The sequence below is a fragment of the Acinonyx jubatus genome, chromosome D4 (assembly GCF_027475565.1).
Source record: "Acinonyx jubatus isolate Ajub_Pintada_27869175 chromosome D4, VMU_Ajub_asm_v1.0, whole genome shotgun sequence".
Classification (NCBI taxonomy): domain Eukaryota; kingdom Metazoa; phylum Chordata; class Mammalia; order Carnivora; family Felidae; genus Acinonyx; species Acinonyx jubatus.
The window spans coordinates 8,389,145-8,415,722 of NC_069391.1; the positions used below are offsets into that span (position 1 = coordinate 8,389,145).

The 26,578-nt window shown below is 45.0% G+C and overlaps 1 protein-coding gene across 6 annotated transcripts in view; it reads right to left on the minus strand.

Annotated features, from left to right (window-relative positions):
* GARNL3 (GTPase activating Rap/RanGAP domain like 3) overlaps positions 1 to 26,578 on the minus strand; it is a 147,776-nt gene that overhangs the window by 78,217 nt on the left and 42,981 nt on the right. For all 6 annotated transcript variants that reach the window (XM_053204584.1, XM_053204582.1, XM_027035134.2 and 3 more), the window contains one exon: positions 3,932 to 4,006. In XM_053204584.1, coding sequence (XP_053060559.1) covers positions 3,932 to 4,006 — 75 coding nt within the window. The remainder of the gene's footprint in view (positions 1 to 3,931; positions 4,007 to 26,578) is intronic.

Here is a 26,578-nt window from a genome sequence, read left to right on the forward strand (position 1 = left end):
TGACATCGGCTCAAATTTGTTTTTTCCCCCATCACCAAGCATTTCTCCGACACCAGCTGGCTGTTCTGAAACCCCACTCCATTCTGACACCATCTCCCTGGAGACAGCCTCAGATCCCACAGGTGAAGGGCTCCGTCCTACCAGACCGCCTTCCTTCTGCCACAGATGTCTATCTCAAGACCAGGGTGTCATTTGTCCTTCTGACCAACTGGCTACAGACTGGAGGTTCCAATGACCCCCTCCTGTGTTCGATTAATTTGCTAGAGCGGCTAACAGGACTCAAGAGAAACATTTTACTCACTAGATTGTTGGCTTAACTACTAACTAGATTTATCATAAAAGGATGTAACTCAGGAACAGCCAGACAGAAGAGACTCATAGGATGAGGTATGGGGATGCCCTCTGGGCCTGCCACTCTCCCCACATCTCCCGTGTTCCCCACCCAGAAGCTCTCTGAACCCCGTCCTTTGGGTTTTGATGGAGACTTCATCGATCGATTACATCACCGATTGAACTGGGACTGATTAGATCATTGGCCGTTGGCAACTGAACTCAGTCTTCAGCATTTCTCTTCTCCTGGGAGGTTGGGAGTCAGGGGTGGGATGAAGAGCTCTACCCGCTGCAAGTGGGTGGGAAATTTCTCTAGTAGCCAGGCCCCCGTCCCTAGGGGCTTTCCTATAGTCACTTCATTAATGTGACAAAAGATACCTTTATCACCCTCTCACTTAGGACACTCAAGCGTTCGGGCAGCTCTGCGTCAGGAAGTGGGCCAAAGACCAAGTATATATTTCTTATTTTGAATCACAAGGTAACATTGCCTACCAAAAGGCAGCTGAGCCTAGGTCTCCTATTAGTCCTGAAAATTCATTTGCTAGAACAACACCGGCACATCACCAGGCGGCTGCGCGCACAGAGAAACACAGGATACTACCACACCACGAGCACAGGCCGGCTTCACGTACTGCAGTTCTCTGTCACAGATGGTAAAATCAGTGTACTGATGATGTGTAAAGAAATCAAGGCAAATTCGACATTATCTTCAACGGAACGCTAAGTCTAAGAAGTGACTGAGCCGGGGCGCCTGGGTGGCTCAGTTGGTTAAGGGTCTGAATCTAGATTTCGGGCCAGGCCATGATCTCACGGTTCATGAGATCAAGCCCTGAGTCGGGCTCTGGGCGCTGACAGCATGGAGCCTGTTTGGGATTCTCAGTCTCCCCCTCTTTGTCTGCCCCTCCCCTGCTCACGCTCTTGCGCTCTTTCTCCCACGAGATAAACAAATAAAAACTTAAAGGAAAAGGGAAGCGACTGAGCCACCTTGAACTAGACAATGTTTCTTTGAAATGATACGAAAAGCACGAGCAAACAAAAAGAAAAAAAATAGATGGACGAGACATTAAATCTAAAAACTTCTGCGCTTCAAAAAACACAGTCAAGAAAGTGAAAACACAGTCTGCGGAATGGGGGAGGATTTTTGCGAATCGCCTATCTGATAAAGGTCTAGGATCTGTATGGTATAAACAGCTCTTAAAATTCAATAAAAGGAGAAACAGCCCAATAATGAAATTACTTTGCAATTTGTTTCTTTGTGTGTTTGAAAAATTTTAAGCAAGCTCCATATATCGTCCCTTCTAGTGCACTGATGGCTTTAACTAACTTAGAGCAAGCCAGCTTTTTTTTTTTGCCCCGAGTCTCATGTGGCACTAAGATCTTTTATCAGAGTGTACATTACACTGGCCGGAGGCTTTTAACTAAAGACCGTCAATACAAAACACAGGCGCAGCGCTCCAACTCAGGGCTCATGCTCAGTGGTTCAGGTAGAAACAAAACTGAAAACAGTGTTTGAGCCCTGATATCATATTTCCCAGAGAAGCAATCTGAGACAGGACTGTGTTTTGAACACAACAGACCACAGTGATTTGTGAAATCAATAACTCCACCAAATGGTTCCAAAGATGTTAAGTGAACTGCCCACAGTCACGCTGCTGGTGAGTTGTGGATTCGCCATTTGAACCCAGGCGGTCTGACTCCAGAGCCTCCGGAGGCGATTTCTAATCCCTCCGGTCCAGAGGCGTGGCCAGAGGACTCAGCCAGGTGCGGAGCGTCTTGGGAGCCTAGGACCACATTTGTGTCTGTCTTTGGAAGTGTGGATTTCCTCTAGACGTCGGTTCCGGCAGGGGGCAGAGTGGTGCTTACGTGGGGTGGGGAAAGTCCAGTACAGCTTGCTCATTCGAGGCTGGGCTAACGTTCTGCAAAACTTTTGGTAGCACGAGGATGTCTTGAGGCACAAAAACCTCTGGGGTCTCTGGGTACTTAGGTTTTCCAACTAGAAACTCAGCACGGTGGCTGCTAGCTTTGTGAGCACTGGAAAATGAAGACTTAAGTGTTTCTGCTTCTGGCTTAGCTCCTGGGACACAGTTGGCTGCCTGAGTCTGCGGTAATAAGACTGTCTTATTTCAGGAGCTGGGCCATTTGGGGAGGGCTGTTTCCAAGCTTCAGAAGCAAATTCCCCCGGGAGTTCCTTCCTCTGCGTGGGTCAGTTGACATCATTTTGGAAAAGGAGTAAGTGGGCGCCTATTCAGAGGTCTGGCCTAAGACGGGATGGCCTCCTCATGCCTCACGGAGCAATGGCGAGGATACCATGTCTGGGTATGTGAAGTTAAGGCCACAGCTGAGATGAGAGAGAATCTCCCGAATGCCGTGGCCTTTCAAGTTAAATCCACAGCCTTTCACCAAGAATCTGATTAAGGAGGTGGTCAGGAAAGCAAGGCTGGCAAGACAGCGGCGATCGTGTTAACAACCACAACCACGATCACTCTTACAGCTACCACTTATTGAATGCATACTAGATGGCGGGCACAGTTCCAACAGCTTTATCAGCTTGGCTCACTTATTCTTTTCAATAATCCTGAGACACTTACATTTTATAGATGAAGAAACCGAGGCTCGGAAGGGCTGGGTCACTTGCTCAGGGACATACTGCTAGAAGGTAGGGGAGGTATAACTTGAACCCAGGCTTGTCTGACTCCAAAGCTGGGCTAGGGGCTGCTAAAGCACTCTGACGGCCTGTCTCTCAGAGAGGGAGCAGAGAAGGAAAATGGGGGATTACACCAGACTCTGTGTGTAGTTCTGGGAGGCAGACCTCAAAGAGTAGAGTGGGCAGTGGAAGTCTGAAGAAAGACCAGGAAGGTGCATCCCTGCGGCCAGCAGCAAGGAAGACCAGGAGACCCCAGAAAGAGGGCTTGGGCCCAGGGACGGTGGACAGGCACCCTGCCCTGGTGTCTTCTTGGAATAAAGACAACATGTGGTAATTGCAGTAACTCTTGCCTCTCTCTCCCGAGCCCTGTGTTGCTCACGTGGCACAGCCAAGCCGACTAGCTTGGCCAAGGGGAAGAGCTGGGATTCTGGGGCCAAACACAAAAGGTGTCATGGCTGTGAATTCTTCTTCGGTTCCACTGCTGGCAGACTACCTTTATGTCTCCCTGGCTTTATTATAGATCTTTTTCTTTTCTTTTTTTTTAATGTTTATTTTTGAGAGAGCGCAAGCGAGAGAGGGGCAGCAAGGGGGGACACACAGGATCTGAAGCAGGGCTCCAATTCGTGAACCATGAGATCATGACCTGAGCTGAAGTCGGACGCTCAACCGACTGAGCCACCCAGGTGGCCCTATTAAAGATCTTTTAAAGGGTCTGCATCACCCTATTACCAGCACCGTTCATACAAAGAATAATGGCATTTTCCCTTCATGTCTGCTTCAAGTGAAGCTCTAAAGAGCTCCATTTAGCTCTTCCTAGGCTGCACTGAGGCAAGTGTTCTGTGGTAACGAGCATCACAAATGCCTCACTGCTGAATCGCAGGTGCTACAGCCATGGCTTAGCTCCTGGGGCTATAATCACGTGCTTAGTGACAATACAGGGGGACGGGGCTTCCTTACCTCATCTGAAGAGCCATTTTCCACTCTGAATCTTCCAGCCCTTTGGATGGCTCCATCGGCGTCACTAGAAATAAGCTAGGAGACAAGAGAGCTCTCAGTTAGGTAGCTGGGTCACCATGTGGAAAGCCCCTTCTGTCCGTCTGTGTCCGTCCTGTAAGTAAGCCAAATCCTACGAGAGCTGGAGGGCCCAGCCTAGAAGAGAACGGTCTTTCTGAAGCTCTGCCAGCCAAGCCCTCACACAGTCGGCCCCCACAGTCTTTAGGAAGCTGAAGAGTGAGGACTCCCTGCCCCCTACAACCCACAAGAGTAGGGAAACAAGAGCATCAAATCTAAACGTGAACATTTGAATAAAATCTAAACGTGGACATATTCCAAAACTGAACAAATATTAAAGTAATGCTCCCTGGAAAAACAACCTTAATACACATCACATGTGGACAAGTGCAGCTCACAGATGGCAAAACTGAAAGCCAAGTCTCAAGTTCGGCCGTCTTCACAGGAAAGCCTAAAAAACAATTAATGGCTGGCATGAACTCAAGGCTCTACTAACATCACAGAAAGCTCTTGTGCCTCAGTTTTAAACGGTCTCCACAAGGCCAATTAGCCCCTTCCCAGGCAGGCGGGCTCAGTGTGAGCTCTGGCAACATGATGCTTGCAAACAGGCCGTCTTCAAGAAGCTCACTGGTAGGGTGACATGAGTGAGATCAGGCGTTGGTGCGTCAGTCCTAAAATTACTGATTCAAGATTTCATTTATTTTCTCCCAAAACGCCTAGATTTCTCAGTAGCAACTTGGGAAAATGACATGTCTTTTTTTTTTTTTTTTTTTTTTTTAACTTTTAAATCTGTCCACAATTTGTAGCAAAGATGTGGCAAAAATTTCCATTTCCCAGACTCATGAGAAAGTGTTTGCCCTGGCAGGGGTGGGGGACACTTCTTACCTAACTCAAGACTCACCTGGTCAAACACATACACAATTTCTTAAGAAAGATTGTTAGCTCGTAGTTTTGCTCGTGTTAAGAGACATGAAGGTGTGGAAATGGAAGAAAATCAGGGGAAAACTTCCCAAGGACAACGATTTGCAAAAGGCTTATAAATCTTTTCTACGATAATTATAAAAATAACAGTATCTATTTTTTTTTTAATGTTTATTTTTGACAGAGAGAGAGAGACAGAGCATGAGTGGGGGAGGAGCAGAGAGAGAGTGAGACACAGACTCTGAAGCAGGCTCCAGGCTCTGAGCTGTCAGCACAGAGCCCGACGCGGGGCTCAAACTCACAGACCGCGAGATCATGACCTGGGCCGAAGTCGGACACTCAACCGACTGAGCCACCCAGGCGCCCCAACAGTATCTATTTTTTATTGAGCGTTTATCCACGCCCTGTACTCTTCTGACCTTCACACGCATTGTCTCATTTAACTCTCAAAACAGCAAAACAGGTGGGTACCATCACTGTTCTCATTTACCAATGAGGAAACTGAGGCAGAGAAAGGTAAATAAAATAACCAGTTGTAGTCACATACTGGTTAGTACATGGTAGGCCTGGGGATGTGAACACAGGCAGACAGACTTCAGAAACCCATTATCCTTACCTAACCGTCCACCATGGAAAGTCCACGAAAAGGCGCAGGTTTTAAACCTATTCTTTATCCTGCAAAACCATTTCTAAAAATAAATGAAAGGATTTTTATATGTTTAGCTATTTATGGCATCAGATTATTCCATGGTCGGTAAACTGAAGATGAGCCACAGAGACTGTGTGCTACAGAATTTATCCCTGCCTGGGGCACCTGGGTGGCTCAGTCGGTTAAGTGTCTGACTTTGGCTCAGGTCATGATCTCACAGTCCGTGGGTTCAAGCCCCGCATCGGGCTCTATGCTGACAGCGTGGAGCCTGCTTTGGATCTGTCTCCCTCTCTCTGCCCCTCCCCTGCTCGGTTGCGCACACACTCTCTCTCTCAAAAAATAAACATTAAAAAAAAAGAACTTAACCCTGCCCAACAGAAGTGTGGCCTTTGGCCTCGGCTTCGGAGAGGTGATCTCTGAGCCCTGGAAATGTTCTGCAGGAGTGTCTATTTACCTGGGACTTTGAGCCGTACAGGAGAAGAACATGAATTGTGGTGGGGGCTTTGGGTTACACGGTATGAGATCTACCTCGGGACACCAAGGCTCAGGTGAGCCTCCCTGGTGCATGTACTGCCACATGAAAATGCCACATTTTCACAGAGGGAACTATAGAGGATTCAGTGTCAATTTCTTCTTTGCCTATGAGCTTCTACTCATGGTCTGTTAAAATATTAAAATTTAGGCCACAGCAACCAGGTTTCAAGTCAAGTGTTCTTGGTGTAGGCTGCCTCAAGGGCTTTGGGAGAAGTGTTTTGAGGTCGCATCTGGAGAGGAAAGAGAGCTGCAGTCAATTAATTACGTCTGACACAGGTGTATAAAGAGACAGGAGGAGGAGCACTCCCCTGAATTAGAGGTTGGTCGATACAGTCCTTGCTGGAGCTGGTAACAACCAGAATTCAAAGGCTTGGGAGAAGAGCTGAGAGTCACTCACTGAGTCACTCATTCACTCATACAACAAATACAGAATGTCGACCACTATATTCCAGACACTGACGGGCACAGGCAATAATGCCCTTTCCTGTGCTGAGATCAGAACAAGAAGGTTATTGCTTGTCTTGCTTCAAAGGTTCAAGAAGCAGAAAGGAAGAACATGTTCAACGATCTGATGGCTGGAAGGAATCTGGCTCCCTCTGAACTTAGGATCCCGAAACCCACAGGCACTGAACTCGGGCCTCAGGCTGACCTGGTTTTAACTCTCTCGCCTTTCCCGTCTCTCCCACCAGCATCCGCACCCAAGTCGCTGTCATCTTTACCCCAGATGACTGCAACCGCCTCCTAGCAGGCTGATGCACCCAGGCACTCTTGCTTCTCTCCGACCCAGTCTGCACACCGTAGCCGGGCGATTTTGGCAAACTGCATCTGTGACTGTCCCACGATCTCACTTCTGTCCACACTGCTCCTTCTCACCAGAGGACCTGCAAGGAAGGGCTCTCCCATTTTCCCCTAAGGAACTCCTGCTCACCTTTCAAATTCACTGCAGTCAGGGGACTTCCCCGCCCTTGCCGCCTGGGAAAAGTTCTAGGGCACTCCTGTTGAGTTTTGAGTTACATTTCTTTGTGTGATTACTTGATTCATGCTGTTTCTTCTCATGTGCTCCCTCTACTCCCCAACGATAAGCTCCATGGAGACAGCGATTATGTTGGTTTTTCTCCCCACTGCATCCTCAAAGCTAAGCACACTGTCTGACGGTATAAATGTTCACTAAATACTTTGCAAATAAAACATATGTGAATGGGCCGATGCCAAATTCCTACTAAAATGACCAAAGGAATATAAAAATGCAGGCAAGATCGATGCCAGTTCTGGAAACCAGAGGTTCATGACTCAAGCAAGAAATTTCCAGGAAATCCTACCAGGTCTATCATAAAGGAAAGACCAAAGTGAAGGACAGGCCAAAGGACCTAAATCACCACGTGCAAGGGAAAGTGCAGCTTTGCAGTAACTGAATCAGATCTAGCACATCAGACTGGCACCCTGAGCTCCTGCTGGCAGGGCCTGCCTCAGGTGAGTGTGGGTGTGAGGGCAGTAGGTGGGCAGGTGACTTATAGGTCACGCTGGCAAAGTGATTTGGTGCTGGCACGCAGAATGGCAGTCCCAGGGCTCCCCCTCACAGCTGGTCTGGGCAGCTGGTTAAATAAAGCAGAAGGTACCAGGCTGGCTGGTCCTGATGAAGACTGGAACACCAGCCGACGCGAAAGGAAACAGTGCTCCAATGAACTTGGCAATGAGGACGATAGCGATGCAGAAAAAAATCCTTCTGATGCAGCAGAGAAGCTATTTCTGTCCACAGTTTCTTTTCTGTTATTCCTCATACCTGTGATCTGGCCAACTGAAACTACAGGAAATTGAAACTCTCCCCATCATTGGAAGATCTGGCTCAGGAATGAAAGTGTCTGTCAGAACCCATCTAAATGTCCGATACTATACAATGCAGAAGTCCCCTGCCCCAGCTCTTCCTATGGGGTGCAGGGTTCTGGCTACCACCAAGATACACTCCAGCCAACTTCTACAGTAATGGAGCGTAGCTGGTCTCATGGCTAGACCAGTGTCCCTCAAGGTGGCTGTCTGACTTAATTCCTTTCGCTTGAAGGTGGCTCCAAGTCCCAGGTGGCATGTAGCGAGCTAGGCCCGTGTGCCTCAACTTTTCCTCTAGGAGATACCAAAAAGAACAATGAACAAATCCCAGGGAAAGCAAGGGGAAGGAATCAATAAAAATATCAGAGTAGAAATTATAGATTCAAAAAGACAGTAGAATCAATAAACACATCCAAGAAATCACGAGCAAGTCTGATTTTAAAAAGCAAGGAACAAACACAAATGCAGAGCCATAATATAGAAAATATAACTAAGAAGAAAGAGATTTGTTTTTTTTAAAGCTGGACAGAATGCTCCATGAGATGACGCGAGCATTCCCAAAACCTTCAAGGAAACAGACATTCTCCAGGAAGATATACAAAATGAAAACTGGTTTCAGAAATGAAATACCAGTGGCTACATGTAGAGCTGGGGCGGTAGTCAGAACATGGCCCCACAGAGGGGGCCCTGGCTCAGAGGGACTTCTGAGGCCAGGGCCCCGTCCCCCACATGACAGCACATGCTCACTCACAGGGAGGCGGCCAAGGGTCCCCTCAAAGAAGAAAGGAGCAGAATCCCTTTGCATTCGTTTTGATGCAGAAGTTCAGGGAAAGGGGTTCACATGTATGTGACATCAGTGATAGAAAAGGGGACGGGATTTTTATTTTATTTTCCTTTATCTTGTCTCCCATCTGTGATTTGGTCATACGCCAAAGGAAGGGCCGTGCTGAGGAAAGCTGCCCAAGAGAGAGAAAAAGAAGGCGGTGAATCAGACGACCATTTGGCTAGCGAGGGATTCCTTCAGAGTTCTTGCCCTGCCCAATACTGCAGCCACCAGCCCCATTTAAATTTATTTTTCCATCACTTACAAGAAAAGATAATAAAGTTCGCTTCCTCAGTTGCACTAGTGACACTCGGATGCTTGGTGTTTCCACGTGGCTACTAGACTGGACGATACAAATCACAAATTGCCACAGTCCCAGAAAGTTCTGTCAGACAGGACTGTGACGTGCTGGACACGGAGGTCACTCTGGGTGACTGGGACCAAACCGGCTTCTCAGGCTGAAATTCCTTCAGTTAGTTAAATACACTAAAAACGCTGGAAATTCATGGAAATTTAACATCTTGAGTAGAAGCTTTGGTCCAAACTCAGCCAAACCATAACGATTCATTTAACACTAAACTGTGTTCAATGTAATAGATGTTTTGTTTCTGGAAAAAAAGGTAATATCCAAACAATTACATCCATTTGTATGATTTAACAAATTAATTTAAAAGAAAAAAAATTAAAAACAGGAAGCATAAAATGTTATTCATTGACTGCTGTAAGTAACAGTATTATTCGTTTAATATTATAGGCAATTAAATGAGAATATTTCCTACGTTAATATGAATATGTAATTTTTCAAAAACAAAAGGCTCTTTTTCTCTTAATTGCTTTGGTTCTTGGGGCTGCTGTCTGTTTCCATTCTAGGATTCCCTGGGATCTCTCTCTCTTTTTTTTTTTTTTAAAGTTTATTTGTTTATTTTTAGAGAGAGAGAGCACGTGCACAGGGGAGGGGAAGAGAGAGAGGGAGAGAGAGAATCTCTGGCAGTCCCGATCCCACAAACCACAAGCTCGTGACCTGAGCTGAGATCAAGAGTTGAAAGCTTAAATGACTGAGCCACCCAGGTGCCCCCCCCTCAGCCCAGGATCTCTGTTTATCATGCACTGTGTACTTCACATTCAGGTATATAAATCACAGAAACAGTATTTTAACCTAGAAAAAATACCTCAAAAAGTTAATATACATCTTAAAAAATTGTATTTCAGATTTCTTAAAGCAATTTTTTTTTTTTTTTAAGGGGCACTGGGGTGGCTCCAGTCGGTTAAGCATCCAACTCTTGGCTTCAGCTCAGATCATGATTTCACAGTTCATGGGATTCTCTCTCTCCTTCTCTCTCTGCCCCTCTCCCGGCTCATTCTCTCCCAAAATAAATAAATATTTAAAAGTTTATTTATCTGAGAGAAAGGGTGGGTGGAGGGCAGGGGCAGAGAGAGAGGGAGACACAGAATCTGAAGCAGGCTCCAGGCTCTGACCTCCAAACTAGTCAGCCCAGAGCCTGATGCGGGGCTCGAACTCAAGAACTGTGAGATCATGACCTGAGCCAAAGTCGGACGCTTAACCAACGGAGCCAACCAGACACCAGATTTCTACACACTTCCCTCCTCATTTCCTTTCTTTACAATGAGTGGTTCCGAGTGTGAGTTTCAACATCCAACTGTTTAGGTTCAAATCCCAGTTCTGCACTTATTAGTTGTGAGACCTTGGGCAAATCACTCAATTTTTCCTCTCTAAATTTTAGTTTATCTCTAAAATAGGGACAATGGTTGTAGCCACTCCCAGTCTTATGGAGAACATCCAATAATATAAAACAGTGCCTGGACATAGGGAGTACTCAGTAAATGTTATAACAACATATATACTAATCAGATGATTAATATAAAATTCTCTGATTGGCACATGTACCCCAATGTTTATAGCAGCGCTTTCAACAGTAGTCAAATTATGGAAAGAGCCTAATTGTCCATCAACTGATGAATGGATACAGAAGATGTGGTTTGGGGCGCCTGGGTGGCTCGGTTGGTTAGGCGTCCGACTTCGGCTCAGGTCATGATCTCGCGGTCCGTGAGTTCGAGCCCCGCGTCAGGCTCTGTGCTGACTGCTCAGAGCCTGGAGCCTGTTTCGGATTCTGTGTCTCCCTCTCTCTCTGCCCCTCCCCTGTTCATGCTCTGTCTCTCTCTGTCTCAAAAATAAATAAACGTTAAAAAAAAAAAAAAGATGTGGTTTATATATACCATGGAATACTACTTGGCCACGAGAAAGAATGAAATCATGCCATTTGCAGCAACATGGATGAACTGGAGGGTATTATGCTAAATGAAATAAGTCAGAGAAGGACAGATATCATATGTTTTCACTCATATGTGGAATCTGAGAAACCTAACAGAAGACCGTGGGGGAAGGAAAGGGGAAAAAATAGTTACAGAGAGGGAGGGAGGCAAACCACAAGAGACTCTTAAATACAGAGAACAAACTGAGGGTGGATGGGGGGTGGGGGAAAGCGGAAAATGGGTGGTGGGCATTGAGGAGAGCACTTGTTGGGATGAGCACTGGGTGTTGTATGTAAGCCAATTTGACAATAAAGTATATTCATAAAAAAATAAAATAAATGTAATCCCCTGATTATTATGGTTAGTATGATTAAACTGTTTTAAAGCTTAATTTAAATGCTTGTAAGCTCTGTTTAAACATCTGTCTATCTAGCAAACAGTAGCGAGAACCTATTTTTCAGGGCCTGTACTAACTGCTGAACTTATAAAGACAAATGCAACATGATCGTTGCCCTGGAGGAGCCCAAAGCCTAGTGGGAGAGAAGCACACATATAAACAGATAAATCACCACACAACCTGGTTAAATGTCATAACAGTACCAAGAATGGGGTGCTGGGGGAGGTCAGGGGCTGGAGAGACCAACTGTGCCCGGGGGAACTGGAGAAGGTTTCATCGCTGTAATGAAATTTATTCTGGAAGGTGTACAGGACCTTTGAGAAATGATTTCCAACAGAAGCAGATTATTTTTTTTTAATTTAACTACAAATACGAGTCAAGAAAACCCATTTGACTCTGTCTATGCAAATCACAGGCGCACACACGCGTGCACGCACATGCACACACCTGACTTAAAAAGTACTACTCAGAAGGAATGAAAGAAAGTTTAAATGTTTCCATCAAAAACAATTGTTGGGGCACCTGGTGGCTCATTTGGTTAAGCGTCTGGCTCTTGGTTTTGGCCCAGGTCATGATCTCACAGCTTGTGAGTCTGAGCCCCGCATCAGGCTCTGCGCTGACAGCGTAGAGCCTCCTTGGGATATTCTCTCTCTCTCTCTCTCTCTAATATAAATAAACTCTAAAAAAATTGTTGAATTGGGGCACCTGGGTGGCTCAGTGGGTTAAGTGGCCGACTTCAGCTCAGGTCACGATCTCGCGGTCTGTGAGTTCGAGCCCCACGTTGGGCTCTGTGCTGACAGCTCAGAGCCTGGAGCCTGTTTCAGATTCTGTGTCTCCCTCTCTCTCTGCCCCTCCCCTGTTCATGCTGTCTCTGTCTCAAAAATAAATAAATGTTTAAAAAAAACTGTTGAATCATTTTCTACACCTGAAACTAATATAACACTGTATGTTAACTATACTTCAGAAAAAAAAAAAAAAGGTGGGGAGCGGAGGTAAATGGGGCCTATAGATGGGTACAATGAACCATCCCCCGACTGGTGAGTACTGCACCTGGAGCCCGTCTCCTAGTCACTCTTGATTCACTTCTCCTGCAGGGAGAGGCAAGGGGCCTCCTCACCTTGATCCTATTCTGCTTGTGCCAAGGGACAGGGAGAAGACTTGGGGGCCTGGGCAGCTGGAGTGCTGGCCACCAGCACGCAGGTCAGACCACCCAGGTTGGTTAGATGATCCTCCAGCCAGGAGAATAGATGTGGGTCGAGAGAGAACCACCGAGGCCTCAGATCTGGGCTCAGACTCTTCATCGTCATCATCATCCCTGGCCACCACCCTCAGCAAATGCAGCATCCATCACGAGGATTCACCTGCTGTCTTGAGCTCATGTCCTCTGCTTTCTCAAATCCAATGACCTCACTTATTTCATGGCTTTACCACGAAACCCCAAACACGTTCTCACTCACACTGCCATAGCTCTGTCATCACATACGTAGCTTGTAACCCACTTTGGCACTTTTGGTAAATGTCCTGGCTGGCACCCGTGATCAGTTATGGCAACGCTACGCTTACCAACACAACCTCACGCTCCCACGCCAAGCCCCAGCTCTCAACCACCTCCTACAAGGACGCCCTCGCTCTTTCTCTTCTGTGTTCAAAGACACACAAGTTTCCATGAGAAGAGGCCTATAAGCTCAGGCTACTTGACCCTGGCTAGACCTTAATTACCACTCCCTAATTCCTTTCTCTGTTCTCGTCTCACTTTCCAGGACACCTCCCACGTTGTCCCCGGCTTGTCAGTCACCAAGTCATCATTGCAGACACACCCTTTCTTCAAAGAGATGACCTCTCCACCTATTTTACGGACAAATCTGAGGCCACACTTCTCAGTAAAATGGCAGTGCTGCCATTTGACCTTCCATCTCAAAATACATCCGTCTTGGCTTCCTCATCAAAACAGTATCTGGCCATCAGTCCTTGATACACAGCTTCCCAGCAAAATACCTGTGAAGATTCAGCATGAAGGATGACAATTCATGGGTCTGAAGAAAGGCTGCCCATCCCCTGGCCAAAATCGCAGGGCTTTTCCTGCTTACTATATGGCCAATGGAGAAGAACGGAGAAACACATTTGATCATGAACTTTGTTGCCTGACATGGACCAAATCTGTGGTCAGCACAGAAAGCTGGAGGGCACTTTATTCCTCCCTCCACGGTCTCGTCTTGGCTGAGAGACGTTGGGTCTATATGAAGAATAACAATAAAACACCGGGAGTCCTTCTACTGCATGGGTACTGCATTTTAAGGTAGCTGCAGCCATACCGGAGCCTCTTTTTTATCCTAAGAAAACACTGGGAAGGAAGTGGGGAGGGAGGGAGAGAAAGTCCATGTTAGAAAACACAGTCTTCATAAGCAGAGTGCCACAGGCAGGGAGACAGACAGGAGTCCTGGAGAGCAAAGCATCCTGGGAGTACAGTTTTGCCACTACGCCCAAGGGTGGCTGGGATGGAGATGTTCAACCTCGTCATAATCTCCATTCTATCCTTTAATCCACACAGACGCCATTTTCTCAAGCTTATGTGAAGAGCTGAGCACAGGTTACTTCCATACCCCTTTTCCCATCAGATTGCTGCTATCTGTACCCCGCTAAGCCCCTGCTATACAGATAAATTCTGGAGCCACTGGTTCAGAGCAGCCAAAGCCAGGCATGGAGAACATCCTATCTCCCTCCTACAGAGCTTTACAAGACAAACACCAGCTAGACACTGGACATTGATCAGAGAGCTTTGTACAACCACTGGCCATTCAGCTCTCCAGCTCAGAGAAGACGCGGTGCCCAAAAGAACAATGAGAGCTGATGGCCAGTCATATATTCTGTCTGTTGAAAAATACAAGGTCCAAATCCAAAGAGTTGTTTTTGTTTGAAGATTTCTACTGAAAAACAAAACAAAAAACCGAACATGGGAGCTATGAAAAAAAAATGCTACATATGGTCTTGAAAACCAGAAAGGAAAGCACACCATTTTTTTTTTTTAACCATGAAACCAAAATTTCAGAAAGGCAGTTGCTGTCCTTGGTAGGACAGAAGACATGATCTTTGCAACAAGTGCATAAAGTTTTTGGAAGGGATTAAAAAAATAAGACCAAAAAATACAAATGCAGGATTAACATCCTCACTGACGGGAAGCAAGACGTTCATTGTAGAAAACAGCAACAGTGTTATATTCATTATTTAAGATGCCTCCCCAGAATGGAAAGGAACAAAGCGAAATGAAAACAACGAGAAAGAAAAGACAGTTATAAAGGGAAGAGAAAAAAGATCTTTCTTACTGTTTTGAGGGGGACAATGAGCAATAATCAAAGAGAAGAAAATATTCATCCCTGACATAAGACCAGGGACCAAGAATCAAAGGGATGCAATGTTTCAGGCAAAAATTAATGAAAAGAGAAACACACAGAGAAGTTACTGGAAACTTAAACCAATTTTTTTAATGTTTTTATTTATTTTTGAAGGAGAGAGAGAGACACAGCATGAGCAGGGAGGAGCAGAGAGAGAGGGAGACACAGAATTCGAAGCAGGCTCCAGGCTCTAAGCTGTCAGCACAGAGCCCAATGCGGCGCTTGAACTCACAAACCATGAGATCATAACCTGAGCCGAAGTCGGACGCTTAACCAGCTGAGCCACCCAGGAACCCCAGAAGTTACTGGAAACTTTAAAACAAAAAATGAAAGAAGAAAATCTGAGAAAAACTCCAGGCAGGAAAGGTCACCAAGGAAGAAAATGAACTGCCCCGGGCTAACCTTTGGAAGGCTGTAAGGCAGAAGATGACCATGGTGGGTTCATAGTGTCCCCCCAATTTACATCCATCTGGAACCTCAGAATGTGCCCTTATTTGCAAAGAGGGTCTTTGCAGATGTGATTAAGATGAGGTCATACTGGATCAGGGTGGGACAGAAATCCAAGGGCTGGCATCTTCACGGGAGAAAAGAGAGGGAGGTGCCGATGTGGGTGGAGGGGAGAAGCCCTTGCGATGACGGCAGCTGAGACTGAGGGAGGCAGCCATAAGCCCCAAGGATGACAGGGATTGCAGACAACCCTGGAGGCTGGAAGACACAAGGCAGGATTTTTCCTTAGAACCTTCAGAGAAGAAAGGCTCTGCTGTCATGTTGATTTCAGGCTCCCGGGCTCCAGCACTGTGAGAGGATACATTTCGGACTTTCCAAATCATCCACTTTGTGGTCATTTGTTACAGCAGGCCTATGAAGTGAATATAATATCAGACCAGAATGTGTCAAGTTTTGAGAGATAAAGGTGGTAATTCAGAAATTTTAAAACCAGCCAAGTCATTCTTGTGGAAGGAATTACTTGAGATGGTCTCGGATACGTAATGATCGAGAAAAGATCCCCTCACACACTGCCTCAAACTTACCTGAACTCTAGGACAAGGACACCACAGTATTATGTCTGGAGGTCATAGCCACGCGATCAAACATGAAGGAGAAAGAAGACATTTGTATGGGAGGAGAAAAGTTGCTTGTGGAAGAGCATGTATGCTTTCAAAAAGATTATATGTTGTGTTTTTTTTTTAAATGTTTATTTTTGAGAGAGAGAGAGACAGAACGAACGAACAAACATGAGCAGGGGAGGGGCAGAGAGAGAGAGAGAGGGAGACACAGAATCCAAAGCAGTCTCCAGGCAATGAGCTGCCAGCACAGAGCACGATGCAGCGCTCAAACCTACGACCCACGAGATCATGGCCTGAGCTGAAGTCAGATGCTTAAACCACTGAGCCACCTAGGTGCCCCGATTATATGTTGTTCTTAAGTAAACATATCAATAAAATATACAAACTCATCTTGTGTATAAGTTTAATTTCTAAAGGGACATAATAGTAAATCTTCATAGTGATTATCTGTAGGTGGTAGGATTATAGATGAATTTAATTTTCCTATGCTTTTCAGTATATTTCAAATTTTCTATAACAAATGCGTATTCATTTTATAATCAGAAAGTATATTTAGAAGTATGTTGGCATGTACACACACACACACACACACACGGAAGTAATATAAAAAATCTGAGAAGAGAAAAAGAATCTATCAGACACCAGATTTTTAGCAAAACCGTTTTTTTTTTTTTTTTTTAGCTAATATGCAGACCTCTGGCAGTGAGCTAATGGGGACACAATAACAAAAGAAGCATGAGCCTTGCCCACTAGAAAAGGCAAAATTGCTCACGAATAATTACAATGTAAAATATGACAGGTGTCATAGAGAAAGGCAAAGAAATGGAGGGTTCTCGGGAGGGAAAGATGACTTTCCCATGGGGGAATCAGGTAAAGCTGCTTGGAAAACAGACCTGACAGACGCTTATTTCGAGAAGGCATTTTAGAAGGAAAGAGGGCCATAAAGAGGCCCCAGGCACCTGGGTAATGGCAGGTAAACGCCTGTTTGGCTGGATCCTGGGCCATATGAGCAAAGGTTTCTAAGACAAGCTGGAGAGAGACTATGGGAAAGGCTTAAACGTCAGGCTAAAGAGTTCCTACTTTATTCAATAAACAAAGGAGACAGACAGAAGGTTTTTTGCTGGTGGTGCTACTTGTTTGTTTGTAAGCATCCAGATGATGTTGACAGAGCTGAATATTTGGGAAAGAACTCTTTACAGCATTAAGGAAATCAAAGCCCCCAGACTCAGGTTAATTACAGCTGAGCATTCTGGCAATCTCGATGTAATCTTATCAAAACTGGTTGAATGCCATCTTTTGAGATGTCAGGGAGACAAGACAAAGTGCCAGAAGCTCAGGGAAAGAGGAAATGACATAAATGTCACACAAAGAAGGGAGTACACAGAAGCAAACATTCCTGTTCTTCTCCTCTTCCTATCTCCTTAAGAGATCAAATGGGAAACGTATAAGGACCTTGAAGTCACTTTGACCATGGAAGCTTATAAAAACTGTGCCCTACTCAGCCCACCCCAGACATAATGAATCAGAACCTGAAGTTTAAACAAACTCCTGAAGTGAGTTTTATGCACAATAAAGTTTGAGGGGCAATGGAGTGGCAAGATAACTTTTCGGTAAGTACAACTTTTGGATAAATACAGTAAAACCTTGGTTTGCAAGTATAATTTGTTCCGGAAACACGCTTGTAATCCAAAGCACTTGTATGTCAAAGTGAATTTCCCCATAAGAAATAACGGAAACTCAGATGATTCGTTCCATAACCCAAAAATATTCATATAAAAATGATTATAATACTGTAATATAATACAAAATAGTAAAGAAAATACAAAATATAAAGAAAAATAAACAAATTAACCTGCACTTACCTTTGAAAACCTTCAGTGGCTGGTGTGAAGGAGGCAAGAGTGAGGAGGTTTATTGTGTAGGACGACTTCTCACTATCACTAACGGAAACGCTGCTATCTATTGGCTCAATGGAATTTTTCTCTGCATGGGGGGACCATTGTATATGCTTGCACGGATGCTGACTACAGTACAGTATTATTAAACTCTTGTCATATACTGTATTTAATGTAACTGGCAATAAGGCAGCAGAGGAAAGGGTCTATATCTGCAGGCAGCCTGACCTTAATGAAGCAAAGCATTCATTCCTAAGCTTACTCTTCTATGGAAAAGCAAAGGATTGTCCATAGGTGCTTTGAAATGACAAAAAAAATACACCGATGCCAGTTGTGGGCACCTTCCAACATTCTGAAAAATCACTGATCTCTGTCAAACACGGAGGCCTGAGACCGAGTATCCGAGCATGGGGGACCATCACCCACAATCCCGCTGCGTGCACGAGAAAGAATCATTGGCTCAGTTGTGATCATGTGATGTTCAGCATCACGTACTACTCCTATTGCAAGACATCACTTGTTTATCAAGTTAAACTTTATTACAAATGTTGGCTCGTCTTGTGGAACACTCACAGAACAAGTTACTCTCAATCCAAGGTTTTACTGTACTACTGTGGATGAGGTGGGGCGGGGCGGGGGGGGGGCAAGCTCTACAACTTAATAGTTGTGTGACCTTGAACAAATTCATGAATCTCTGAACTTCAGTTATCTCATCTATAAAATGGGGGTAGTAATACCGCATCAGGTGAGTGTGGAATTTAAATTAGTATAAATACATACATATGTATTTCCACGGGTGTGTGTGTGTGTATGTGTGAATCTACCTACCTACCACTCAGAAGGCTGTCTGGCGTGGTATGTGCACATCCGTGTGGATAAAGGACAATTTAGGCATGAAGTCCATCTAGGGCATAAAACCAATAGGATTTGGTAAGACATTGGATGTGGGGTTTGGTTTCTGGAATTAGCCACTGAAAAGAAGGCAGTACCGTCCACTCAGGGGCTTGGGGGCAGGGAAGAAGGACAGCCTGAATCCAGTTTGGGGCATGTTGAGGTTCACTTGCCTGCAGGCCATCCCAAGAGAGGCATCCAGTGGCCATCTGGGCAGATGGTTCTACACGCTGTGGATAGAGAACTGGGAAGAATACAGGGATGGGCGAGTCACCAGGCTGAAGGTAGTAACTGAAGCCACGGGGTAGGAGAGATCACCAGGGAGGAGCATGTAGTGGGGGAGCAGTGTGTCTGAGACGGAACCCTGAGGAGCATCAAAATGTGGGGGCCCCGCAGAAGAGAAGCTGAGGAAGTGAAGCAGGGAAGGCAGGAAGATGAGGACAGAGAGTAGAGGCACAGGAGGCCCCGAGGGAGGAGAAGGTGACCACGGGCCACGCTGCCGAGTGGTCCTGTAAGATAAAGATGAGGAGAGGATTTAGTAGCGAGGAGGTCTTTGTGACCTTGGCAAGAGCAGCCTCAGCAAAGGACAAGAAGGGGAGGCATCCAAAGGAGGGATTCAGAAGGGAACTAGTGGAACTATCACAGGGATCAAAAAAGAGAATTCAGAGTGCGGCTAAAATGTGCTCCCAGAGTAATTAAAAAATCTTCTCATCTCTTCAGCAAATGCAGTTTGAGACTATGATTTTAAAAGACCGTGCACCACAGTGATGACTGCAGTAGACCGATTAAAAAGCCCAGAAAGCACACAATCCTTTTCTTACACATAAAGGAAGCCAAAGTTACTGCATTAATTAAGTGGGGGAGATAGTTCAATATAAAAATGAGAATATTAGCTGTGGCTCAATAGTAACAGTGGGCGTGAAACTGGGAGCCCTTTGTGGTCAGTCGGCCATGACAGGACTGGGGGCAGGACTTTCCCTAAACTCACCTGGTCAGGAAAGCAAGGGAAGCAAATTGTAGAGCCCATGGGTTGTCCCTTCTCTTGCAAAGAGGGTGAAAAGCTGCTCCAACCTCTGGGATGGATGTGTACTTGAAGAAAATGGCGACCTGACCTGAGACAGGCAGGGGCTGAAACGCCAGGGCCTCAGCTGAGGGGCAGGGAGAGGAGGCTTCAGTGGGACCTCAGATGCTCTTGGTCCTAGAGGCCCGGGAGACTGTCTCCTAACTGCCTGCCAGGGGGGCAGTGAATAAGTTAAACGGGCTACACTTCCTTCCAAGGACCTAAAAAAGAGCTCTTAATATTCAGAGCCCACATGTGAAATTCTGGAAATAAGACCAAATTCCTTTTCAACTTTAGCAGCCCTGATAGAAGTAAAACAGTGGTTTTCAAACGTGTGCGTGTGTGTTCGTGGTTGTCTGATCCCCCAGTTTTGATGGTGGACCTGTCTAAATTCAGAAGTTAAGTACAGGTTCTTAAAAGGCACTTTTAGGGGCACGTGGGTGGCTCGGTCCGTTGAGCATCCAACTTTTGGCTCAGGTCATAATCTCATGGTTCATCGGTTCAAGCCCCGTATTGGGCTCTGTTGGTGTGGAGCCTGTTTGGGATTCTTGCTCTCTCCTCTCTCTCTGATCCTCTCCCACTCATGCTCTCTCTCTCTCTCTCTCTAAGTAAATAAATAAATAAATAAAACTTAAAAAAGAAAGCACTTACAAAACAATGAAAATATATTCTCTTCATGACAACAGTATACGAAGGTATATAACATGATATACTTTTGAGCAAGTTAAAAATTTACTTTTGCTACAACTGATGGTACCTGCTCCTGAGCCCGGTCTTCCTGAATGCTGAGGGGGCGCACGTGACAGGTGCAGGGCAGAGATCACTCTGGCCCAGGCAAGATGTGAGAGGCAAAGGATGTTATCCAACAGGCACCAAGCAAGACTGCGTGCTTGAGACACACGTTAGAAATTTGCCTCCTGGGTATGTGAAAAACCACAATCAAGGCAGAAAACTAGATTTCCTGCGAAGAATTTACCAAGTAAACAATCTATGAACAGTGTGTATCTCTGATTATCTAAAAGATAAACTTTTATACATTGGCCAGTATATTTGAAATATATATTGGTCAGAATTTGAAAGTATTTTTATAGGATGCCAGGGTACTATATCTCACTAGCTGAAGACCACAGGCGTCAATAAACAAAGACGCCAGGACACCCGCTACAGCAGCAGGGAGATTCCCCTCGTGGGGAAGGACATGGCAGCAAGGGGATGGGAAGCCAGCAGGAAGGAAAAGCATGAGCATCCCTGGACCTGCAGAAGGTTGGGGATGGAGTATCTCCAATTCTAGGTAGGTAGATAGGTAGGTAGGTGTGTGTGTGTGTGTGTGTGTGTGTGTGTGAACTCCACACCCAACGGAGGGCTCAAACTCATGACCCTGAGATCAAGAATGACTGAGCCAGTCAGGTGCCCCTCTCTAGTTCTAGTTTTGAAACTAGAGAGCATGCTCATGCTGAATGTCATGGCTGTTTCCAAGATTTCTGCTGGGAAAGTCTGGAGGACTTGTTTGGTATTCTTATTACAGTGTGCGCTCAGCTAGTGGAGTTGGTATCGTTTGGGGTCTCAACTACCCAAGATGGTCACCGAAAGGCTGGTCAGGTGGTGCTAATTCTCTTCAGGTGCCACTGATCTTGGAAAGTAGGTCATAAGTCATACTATATCAACAAATAGGGTGGGGAGGAGACAAGGGTCAGAATCATTCCATAAACCTGACTACCGTCAATGGGGGACAGAAGATAGGCGGTTCAGGGCTGGATAGGGAAATGCCTTGTTTATGCTCTACCTTATTTTTAAAAATATTTAAAGCAGCTTACTGAGATATATCTTACTCAAAGGATGGAGTTAGATAAGAGCAAGCCCAGAACAAGGGCGAATTGGGTGTGGGTAAATAAAGTGAAAGCAAGAGAATCTGATCAGGATGTACGTTATAAAGCCCTTTAAGGTGGTGAGAGGCAAGCCATAATTAGGGCCCTGAGCCTCCCTGGAGGCCAATTCAAAGAGGAAAAAGCCTCAGTCATTGACAGGACTCCCAGTGTCCATAAGATTAACAACAGAGCAGCTCCTCAGGAGAAGCATCATACTTTTTGGTCCTGAGCAAAACTTTTCTCATAGGCCCTTTTAAAAGAGACACTTTATGGCAGACAGAAAAATCAAGAGCATCCTTCAAGAGACATACCATCTAGATTCATATGGCTTTTTTCCCATTCTGTCCATCAGGCCAAGTTAAAGATATAATGCCAAGGCACAGATCAAGAGAAGCAAGTCTAAGAGTGGCCAAGAGCAGCAAGGCCAAGTTTTGGTAGCTATCTTATGGTGGACATTGATCCAGGAATTAAATTTAAACTATTATGGCATGGATGTCTCTTTGGATAATTCCTTATCAACATTCTTCTTAAAATCAAGCCTGTTAAGATTTGGCCAGAAGAGAGTTTGAAATTACACGTTTGAGCTAAAAACCTAAAGCAGAGCTACTCTGTGCTGCTGATTAAGGGCAGAATTGTCTGCTCCCAACAATCAACTTCGTTTCTTTAGAAAACAGCCTATAAACAGTGGCTTGGAGGCTGAGCGATGAGGCCCAGGGGCTCCTGGAGGCACACAGATGTGGGTTGAAATGTCACCTTTACTGCTTCACTGCCTGTGGGACCTCTCTGAGATCATCAGTTAAATGGGGATCCATTCAATATCCACAAATGTCTCCCCCCACCATGCCCCAGGTGCAGCGTAATGAAATAATGCCTACTTCCTACAATTGTTTGTGAGGGTTAAATAGGGAAATGCACCAAGCATTGAGCTCAGTGACTGGCACATAGTAAACATTCAATAAATATTGAAACTAATAATAGTAATAAAATAATAATCACAATAGAAGGTTTCTGGCTCCATTATAATACATAATTACATGTTGAAGGTCTCAAGGTTCTACATCACAGGAAATGGTTGCAGTGATTTTAGCCTGGAAAAGTTTCAAAGTCAGCATTACCAATCACCCACCGAGACACCAAAAATATCCGAAAAAGCACCCACACTTTTACGCTGTGCTAACTTACTGGTAAACGCTCTGAGATAAACATGCCTGGAGGTACCTAACGGAGTCAACCTGCTATTGCAGACTTAGATATAAGCCGGTTCAATTTTGGAGAACATCTGCCCAACTTGTGATTTTAGCTGCAGAATGTTGAAGTCTTGATGTTTTAGTGTTCCTGAGGGAAATATGCTGGTGCCCTCAATAATCTCTCAATTTGGTAATACCACACAGAATGTAATTTCTCCTATCAAATGCCTATGAAAACAAAAAGCCTACTCAACCCTGAACAGAGAACAAAACCACACTGTGTCAGGGACGTGGGACCAGCAGCTATGTCACTCATTAGCCAAGAATCATCTTTCTGTACAACAGTCCCACAGATATAATCCAAATTCGTGTCTGAGCAAAAATACAAATCGCTACGTATCGGGACTTCAAGAGTCCCCACACAGATAAAACCTCAGATGCCAAGCAAGTCCACGGTCAACTGTCCTTTTGATAGTGATTAGAGAGTCCCACCAGGTAGCCTTGGAGGCCACTGTGAGTTCCTAACAACAAAACCCTGCCATCCTCATAGAGAAGCATTTATGTGTCTTTCCCGTGCATCAGGGGAGAGTGCAACTCATCCAAACACAGGCTTGCATCATTGAGGTCCAAGTTTAAAAAGGAATGGACAAAATACTACCCTTTGAAATTACCTTGCAGACTGTGACACCCCCAGAAGTATCCAGATGTAGGGTTATATGAAAATCAGCAGCTGGGCTGGGCAGGAGAGAGATCTATATTGTGCCCATACCATTCATCATTCATAACACATCAGGTTCTTATCCACTGAGTCAAAGGCCAAGAAAAGATCAATAAAAGCTACAAACAATCTTTGCTTTTCCTGACAGATTTTGATATAAAGTGGTGAAGAATGGTCGATGGTGTAATAGCTATGCTTTGCCGAGAATGCTGCCATGAGAGACCAGACTTTCAATTCATCAAGGAGAAAAATGGCATATATTTTAGATGGAATGCACTGCAAGCTAATGAGTCCAATTATATTGGGGGGGGGGGGTGCCAAAGAGGCTCATTATTCCTTTCCTTTATTTATATTTGATGGGTTAGGCTACTTTCTAATTTCAACCAAATTGAACCATTCATTCATTCAATCAATACTTACTAAGTAATGAATGTTAAGTACTCTGCTTGGTGCTAGGCAGACAGTGGTAACTAAAGAGCCACGCTTTCTATTTTTAGGAAGTTTATAATCTACACCCTTGTGTGTGGGACTGAGAAAAGTGCCAGGGAGAACAGTCCACTGGCAGAAGAAGAAATTCTCACCAGGTGTTTTTTAGTTTGAGATTGTAAATCATCTACCAGATGAGGGAATGTTAGAGAACCATGGGGGGGGGGGGCGTCATGCCGTTTGAAACTGAATTTTGTCTATAATGTTTTCAGAGAGAAGTTGCCCCACCCACAAACTGTGCTGAGGTGATGGGTCTAAGAGGTCTTTTTTTTTTAAGAGGCCGTTTTTATACCACATGACGCCACTTCCCCGAACACAACAGTGTCAATCAGGGACAGACACCTGAACCAGAGGAACCAATCTGTTCTACTTGGAATTTGAAATTAGGGCTCAAGGATGAACAGACGGTGGTGGGCACTGGGGCTGTAAGACCAGGGGAAACTAGGGGGCTGGAAGTCAATTTAGTAACAAACAGCATTTAATAAGAATTTAGTGTGCACCAGGTCTTAGAAATACAACAATGAGCAAGACAGACATGGTTCCCACCCTCATTCCTGGTGGATGACAGAGTAGAAAGTAAATAAATACATGAAATAAATGGAGGGTGTTAAATACTATTAAGAAAAGAAATAGGATGCTGAGTTAGAGAACAGCATGGACAAGAGAACCACTTTAGGGAGAGTGCCTCTCCGAGAAAGTGACATTTAAATTCTTTTAATGTTTATTTATTTTTGAGAGAGAGAGAGAGCGAGCATGCGTGAGTGTGAGTGGAAGAGGGGCAGAGAGACACAGATTCCAAAGCAGGCTCCAGGCTGTGAGCTATCAGCACATAGCCCTACATGGGGCTCGAACACACGGACCCCAAGATCATGACCTGAGCCAAAGGTGGATGCTTAACTGACTGAGCCACCCAGGCGCCCCCGAGAAGGTGACATTTAAGCTGAAACCAGCCATGAGAAGTGCCGGAGAAGCCCATTCCAGGCAGAAGGAAGTTTAAGCGCAAAGGTCCTGGGACAGGGAAGAACTCACAGCGTTCTAGAGACCAAAATAAGGCCAAATGTGTGAAGCACAGTGAGGGAGTGGCATGAGAGAAGGTGGAAGAGGAAGGCAGAACCGGATCACACAGGCTCTTGTAGGGCTTTGTAAAGGGTCTTGAATGGGCAGCCAAGGGTTTTAGGAAAGAAAAGGCACTGTATTGTCAACATTTTAAAATATCACTCTGGTGTGAGGACACACATAGAGACTAACAGGATGGAAGAGAAAGCCTAGAAATCAACCCTTGCATATATGGTCAGTGGATTTTAGACAAGGGTGCCAAGATCATTCAATGGGGAAAGGACGGTCTTTTTTTTTTTTTTAAGTTTATTTATTTTGAGAGTGAGTGAGCATGTGAATAAGTGTGTGCAAGCAGGGGGAGGGCACAGAGAGAGAGAGAGAGAGAGAGAGAGACAGACAGACAGACAGACAGACAGAATCCCAAGTAGGCTCCACACTCAAGTGAGGAGCCTGATGTGGGGCTCGAACTCACCAACCATGAGCCCTGAGCCAAAATCAAGAGTTGCATGCTCAACTGACTGAGCCACCCAGGCACCCCAAAAGGACAGTCTTTTCAATAAATGGGGCTGGAAAAATGGATCTCCACATGCAAAATAATGAAGCCAGACCCCTGTGTCACTCCAAACACACATGAAATAACTCCAAATAGATCATAAACCTATCAAATGAAGCTGGACCCCTACCTTACACCATATACCACATACAACAATTCAAAATGGATCAAACACAAAAAACGTAAAACCTAAAACTATCAAGCTCTTAGAAGAAAACACAGGGTGAAATCCTCATGACATTTGGATTTGGCAGTGACTTCCTGAATATACTATTGAAAGCACCTGCAAGAAAAGAAAAAATAGATGAGGGGCACCTGGCTGGCTCAGTCGGAGGAACACATGGCTCTTGATCTCGGGGGGCATGAGTTTGAGCCCCATGTGGGGTGTAGAGATTACATAAACAAACATTTTAAAAAGGAAAAATGGATGGATTGGACTTCATGAAAATTAAAAACTTCTATGCATCAAAGAATATTGTCAACAGAGTAAGAAAACAGCCAAGATAACAAGAAAAAAGATTTGAAGATCATATATCTGATGAGGGAATTAGTATCTAGAATATATTAGGAACTCCTGTAACTCAGTACAAGACAAACAATTCAACAGCAAAACAAACAACCCCATTAAAAAACAGGCAAAGAGGGCAAAGAACTTCAATACCATTTCTCCAAAGGAGAAATACAAATGACCATTAAGCGCATGAAAAGATGCTCAACATCATTAATCACGAGCGAAAGGCCAATCACAACAATGAGGAGGTGCCCCTCTACATCCATTGGAATGGCTATTAAACAAAATGGAGCCAATACGGGTGAGAGTGTGGAGAGAGTGGAACCCTCGTGCATCACTGATGGAAACGTAAAATGGCGCGGCCACTGTGGAAACAAGCTTGGGAATTCTCTAAGAGTTAAAAATAGAATTATTACGTGATCCAGCAATTCCACTCCTAGCTAACAGACCCAAAAGATTTGAAAACAGCGACTCAAACAAATACTCGCACACCAGCGTT